This window comes from Phyllopteryx taeniolatus, chromosome 9, assembly GCF_024500385.1.
Source record: "Phyllopteryx taeniolatus isolate TA_2022b chromosome 9, UOR_Ptae_1.2, whole genome shotgun sequence".
Lineage (NCBI taxonomy): Eukaryota > Metazoa > Chordata > Actinopteri > Syngnathiformes > Syngnathidae > Phyllopteryx > Phyllopteryx taeniolatus.
Window position 1 is genome coordinate 5,265,375 of NC_084510.1, and position 6,628 is coordinate 5,272,002.

The window sequence follows — 6,628 nt, forward strand, 5'->3', positions numbered from 1 at the left end:
CGTGAGAATAGCTCAACATACGGAGAAAACAAAATATTTACTTATTAAGTGAAATGACATGAAATCACTGCAGGTATTATTAGAGAAGGAAGGGACAGCCCACCACTATCTGCTATAAATATTCTAAGTAGACCTCCCATCCCCAGTAAAGGTTTCAAGTTATATGTCAAGGGCTAAACTGAAAGTAGCAATATATTGCAGTTGTTTGTCCTGTGTTTGCAGTGGAACTGGCTCATCATCTGTCGACTGCCACTTGTATTTTCTATATTTAGCTGCATTTTTGTTTTCTGCTGATTTTCACTGGCAATTGCTGGTTTAACTGCATCCAGGAACAAAACTTCTGAACAGAGGGAGATCAAACTGGAAAGGTTCGAGCATTATTTCATACATTTGTTTTCTGCAGCCGTGTTTTGAATGTTATTCGAATGTTGCTTTTTTTGCAATAGGATCAACTAAAATGTTACATTTGTTTTATTTTACAAAGTTGATTAATGTGACAAACATGGACAAGGCAAGTGAGAAATGGAGATGTGAAAACTCCGCTGCGATGGCTGCCCCGAGCCGGACGGCCATCCCCCAAACCACCACCGGCGTTCGTCTTCGGTACATTTACGATCCCAAACCTCAATCACCCAAGGTCCCGGTTCTGATCCGTCCTCCAGGCCCGAGACCTCCCTCGGTAAAACAGGACTCAAAACTCAGCTTGTCCGGCGATCCTCCAACCAAAACAATGATGAGGAGACGAGCTCAGTCGCTTTCTTCACCTGCGGAGAGGAGGAGAGCGCTCAGGAGCCAGCAGGTTCGCTTTGTGGACTCGCTGGGCCTTGATTTAGAGGAAGTAAAAGTGTTTGAAGTTAAAGAACGGCCCCTGATACCCCAACATGTTATTTTCAGACTACTGATGAGCTCTGAGAGAGCCTTCGGGAAATCTTTGGAGCTGTCCCTGCCTCACTTTAAACCCTGTTTCCCTGAGAATATGGGAGCTCAGCCCGACTTCCTGAAGCGTGTGCGCGCACAGGCCGTGTGTCTGGAGCAGGTTGTGTGCTCAGAGCTGGGGATAGTAGGCACCATACAAGTACTTAATTTAGACTATGAGAAAAAGGTCACAGTGCACTACTCTTTTACCAACTGGAGAACATCCACGGATACAACGGCATCCTGGGTGTCAAGCGGGGCCCAGGGAGAATATGACGCTCCGGGGACAGACGTCTTCCGATTTCGTCTGCCGGTGCCGCCTTTCATTTTGCAGCCAGGAGCTTTATTGGAATTCGCCATCTGCTATCATGCCAAAGGTTCTAATTATTGGGACAACAACAGTGGGTGCAATTACAAACTGACTTGTCACAGCTACAAGGTGACTGTTCCGAGGGAATGTGAGGATAGTATGCTGCATTTTACCTAAGTGACCACATAAAGGCGCTATTGCATTGGCGCAGCTATCGTATAGCAGCTATTGCCACTCTTTCATTGACAATATTGCAAACGCTGCTGTGATACAATCAATTGCATTTGCTCAAATACTATTGACACACAGCGTCTGTGGTAAAAAAGCACTTAGATTAACTGCACTGAAGTGCCTGGCATGCTACAGCCTTTGGCTGAATTTGTAACTGACATGCTTTATACCAGACATATCATTAATAATGCTAACTGTTAAATGCTAATTCTAACTATAAATTAGTGGCTCTAAACTAAAGGGAAAAAAATGCCCTATTTGAGTACGAAGGTAATCACAAAGATAATGTATGTGATGGGAAACAGATACAATGTGTTACATGTGGATGGTAAGCCTATTTTATTCTTTTTTTTTAAATATATATATATATATATATAATATTGAAAATGCAAGACAAATTTGTCATGAGATCTCATCGCTTCATCACTAAATTAGATTGGTACGACAATGTGACACGATGATATTAAAAGCATTAAAAATCACATCAAACTTGTGTCCAGTTACACAATATAATGAGCTTCATTGATTGATCTTATTGAGACATGCGGAGTCAATATTTGTTGAATATGGCTATTTGGCTGACATCCGGATGTATGTGGTGAGCACATTTGTCTTAAACTCAAGAGATTCTGGGTCTGAATCCTGCGTGGAGTGTGAATGTTCTCTCCGTGCTTGTGTAGATTTTCTCTCATTTCTCCTGCTTCATCATACATTCCAAGAACATGCAAGCTTGTTTAATTCAAGACTCTAATTGTCCAAAGGTGTGAATGTGAGTGTTAATGATTGTTTGCCTACACAAGAGAGTCGAAATATTAGTTACTTCACTACATGGAAAGGAGTGCATCCAGGAACACCTGGGCTAAGTATACTTGAAGCAAACCTGTTGTTTGCCATAGTATGTGTTATGCAGCTCAAATACTATACAGATTTTAAGGAATCTGCCAGACTCAAGTTATTTGCTGGTGGAGTTGCATTTCACATGTTTAATTAGTTTGAATAACTGAAGCTTGGCTCCTCCTACTCATCATCCTTCTATCAATATACTCACTATTTCTTCTCAGGACGTGTCCAAACCATCGAAGTCTGCTCTCTCTAACTTTGTCTCCAAAACATCGAACCTTGGCTGTCCCTCTGATGAGCTCATTTCTAATTTTATCCAACCTGGTCACTCCGAGAGCGAACCTCAACATCTTCATATCCGCCTCCTCCAGCTCTGCTTCCTGTTGTCTCTTCAGTGCCACTGTCTCTAATCCGTACATCATGGCTGGTCTCACCACTGTCTTATAAACTTTGCCCTTCATCTGAGCAGAGACTCTTCTGTCACTTCTAACCTGACACCTTCCTCCACCCGTTCCAACTTGCTTGGACCCGTTTCTTCACTTCCTGACCACACTCACCATTGCTCTGGACAGTTGACCCCAAGTATTTAAAGTCCTCCACCCTTGCTACCTCTTCTCCCTGTAGCATCAGTCTTCCCCCACCACCCCTCTCATTCATGCACATATATTCTGTCTTACTTCTTCATTCCTCTGTTTTCCAGTGCATGCCTCCGTCTTTCTAACTGTTCCTCCACCTTCTCCCTGCTTTCACTGCAGATCACAATGTCATCTGCAAACATCATGGTCCACGGGGATCCCAGTCAAACCTCATCTGTCAGCCTATCAATCACCACTGCAAACAGGAAGGGGCTCAGGGCTGATCCCTGATGCAGTCCCACCTCCACCTTAAATTCATCTGTCACACCTACAGCACACCTCACCACTGTCCTGCTGTCCTCATACATGTGCTGTATTATTCTAACATACTTCTCTGCCACTCCAGACTTCCGCATGCAGTACCACAGTTCCTCTTTGGGTACTCTGTCATAGGCTTTCTCTAGATCTACAAAGACACAATGGAGCTCCTTCTGAGCTTCTCTGTACTATTCCATCAACATCCTCAAGGCAAATAATGCATCTGTGGTACTCGTTTGAGGCATGAAACCATACTGTTGCTCGCAAATACTCACTTCATCTTTAATGCCTTTCTAACTTCCCCCTTACTAATCATTGCCACTTCCTGGTCCACCACACTTGCCTCTTCTACTCTCCCTTCTCTCTCATTTTCCTCATTCATCAACTCATCGAAGTATTCTTTCCATCTATCTAGCACACTACTGGCACCAGTCAATTTATTTCCATCTCTATCCTTAATAACCCTAACCTGCTGCACATCCTTCCCATCTCTATCCCTCTGTCTGGCCAACCTGTATAGATCCTTTTCTCCTTCTTTAGTGTCCAACTTGCCATACATGTCATCATATGCCTCTTGTTTGGCCTTTCCCACCTCTACCTTTGCACTTTGTCGCATCTCAATGTATTCCTTTCGCCTCTCCTCGGTCCTCTCAGTGTCCCGCTTCTTCTTAGCTAACCTTTTTCGTTGTATGATTTTCTGTGCTGTGAGGTTCCACCACCAAGTCTCTTTTCCTGCCAGAAGATACACCAAGTACTCCTGCCTGCCTCTCTGATCACCCTATGTTGCTGCCTCTTCTGGAAAAAAGTGTTCACTTCAGCCATTTGCATCCTTTTTGCAAAGTCTACCACCCTCTGTCCCAACAAGTTCCTTTCCTGGATGCCCTACTTACCCATCACTTCTTCATCACCCATTTTTCCTTCACCAACATGTCCATTACAATCTGCACCAATCACGACTCTCTCTCTGTCTGGGATGCTCAGAACTACTTCGTCTCGCTCCTTCCAGAATTTCTCTTTCACCTCTAGGTCACATCCTACTAGCCACTAATCACATTATACATAACATCAAGTTTCAGCCTCATCACTCGATCTGATATTTTTTTCACCTCCAAGACATTCTTAGCCAACTCTTCTTTTAAAATAACCCTGACTCCATTTCTCTTCCCATCTACACCATGGTAAAATAATTTAAACCCTGCCCCTAAACTTCTAGCCTTACTGCCTTTCCACCTGGTCTCCTGGACACACAATATATTAACCTTTCTTCTAATCATCATGTCAACCAACTCCCGAGATTTTCCTGTCATAGTCCCAACATTCAAAGTCCCCACATTCAGTTCTAGACTCTGTGCTTTCCTCTTCTCTTTCTGCCGAAGAACCTGCTTTCCACCTCTTCTTCTTCGACTTCAACCCACAGTAGCTGAAATTCCAACGACTTGACGCTGCCGGTGGCGGACATTGTTAACCCGGGCCACGACCGATCCGGTATGGAACGCTCATATTTGTTTGGCAAAGTTTTAAGCCGGATGCCCTTCCTGACGCAACCCTCTGCATTTATCCGGGCTTGGGACCGGCCTACAGTTTGCACTGGCTTGTGCCCCCCATAGGGCTGCATTGAGAGGCTGAAATAGGATGATTTGTACTTTTAAATATAAAAATTGCTCAAAACCTTTTTTACTTCCATTCATTTTTTATGCATTAAGCTAATTATAAGCATTATGCTTAGGCATAAACAATGTTACACATACCTTTTGGTGTAGTGTTGCCATTTGACATTTAATTATGTGGCTATATGCATTTTAACGCAACCAAAGGTTGAGCAGTTGAGTTATTTTGTTTTGCATATTAGAGAGGAGCAGTTGAATGCAAGAGGATGATAATTTGAACATAAAAGGTGGCTTACTTCTGAACATTGTGTCCCCCACCCCCTCCTCTGAAATGATGGCTACACCCCTGCCAGTCCCAACATTATCCCCTCCTAACAGCTGGTTGCCTTTGTTTTCCGGTGTATCTTCTTTCCACAACCAGGAGGTGACAACACATCCTTCGAGGGAATTGTCCTTGGCTTTGCCTGACAGGCACAATGAAGTCATCGTGACTGAATCAACCAAATGTTTCCCTCTTCTCTCATGCTGCTTTACTGCATGTACTTAATTTGTTGAAGCATTCATTATGATCTTGTAGCATCCTGCAAGATATGTTATAAAACGGTTAGGAAGTTTTTAAATAAGCCAAGAGCAGTGGCAAAAATTGGTATGTGCGAAGCGTGATACCGCACAAAATGGCATTCTGGGTCCGACAGGCCAACCACCACAACCAGGGTCGGAGCCAGAGGGGAGGCCGGGGTAGCATTGGACCCCCCTGTATTTCTGATTGGACCCCCAGATGCCCCCCTGATGATTGACATATCACGTCTCGTCAAAAGGAGCCGTTTGTATTTTGAAATCAGAATCAGAATCATCTTTATTTGCCAAGTATGTCCAAAAAACACGCAAGGAATTTGTCTCCTGTAGTTGGAGCTGCTCTAGTACGACAACAGACAGTCACTCAGCAATAAAGGGTTGCTAGTTATCTGGTAATGCTTGTACAATTTTTTTTTATTTTATTTTATTTTTTTTTGACAATTGTGCAAAAAGATGCAGAGTCCTCTAGCACTTAAAGCAGTTTGAATGACTAATATAGCAATAGTCTGATGCAATGACCATTGTGCAAAGGGCGCAGAGACTTCAAGGAGTGTATGCAGTTCAAAGTGACGAGTAGTGCGATAATCTGTGACAATGTTGATTGTGCAAATGTTGCAGATACTCCTCAATCAGTGTGCAAATGGAACAGATGCTACTCTGGCATGAGTGGCCAGTATTGGTCAACAACAACAGATATGCAAATAGTGCAGCGTGGCGAGACTACTACAGTGAATGCACGAGTAAGAAGCAAGTCAGGTAACGGTAAGGTGGACAGACAGAGTGTGAGTGAATAGCTCATGTGTGTGTGTGTGTGCGCGTGTGTGTGTATGTGTTTAATTTTGTGTGTGTGTGTGAGTGTGAGTGGATAACTGTGTGACCGGGTTACTCTGTGATTATTGAAATATTGTTGCAGTTGTGTTTCTGTGTACATTGTGTTGTAAACATTGCTAATAAACTTTAATTTATGCGCACAAACGTCATCTTGTGTGTGCTTAGTATGTACTTTGCAACATTTAGAGACTGATGCAATTCATTGGTCGAGAAACAATTTTTTTTTTTAAATATATGAAAAGCACTGTTACCATTGATACAGTATACTACATTTATATTTAGACAGACGCTAATGAAATCTAATCAATAATAAAGGTTTGTTTTTTTAAATGAAAATATTTCTCTTTGAAACTCAATTGCTTGAAAATTTTCCAGGCATTAGTTTTGTGTCCATGCAAGGAGGAAGACCACAAACTATCGTAAAA

The 6,628-nt window shown here is 42.8% G+C and overlaps 1 protein-coding gene across 1 annotated transcript; it reads left to right on the forward strand.

Moving 5' to 3' along the window:
• ppp1r3db (protein phosphatase 1, regulatory subunit 3Db) lies at positions 1 to 2,506 on the forward strand. Its single transcript, XM_061786354.1, has 2 exons — positions 1 to 368; positions 485 to 2,506. The coding sequence occupies exon 2, from the start codon at positions 503 to 505 to the stop codon at positions 1,400 to 1,402; it is 900 nt and encodes a 299-aa protein (XP_061642338.1). The 5' UTR covers positions 1 to 368; positions 485 to 502; the 3' UTR covers positions 1,403 to 2,506.
• The last annotated feature ends 4,122 nt before the right edge of the window (positions 2,507 to 6,628 follow it).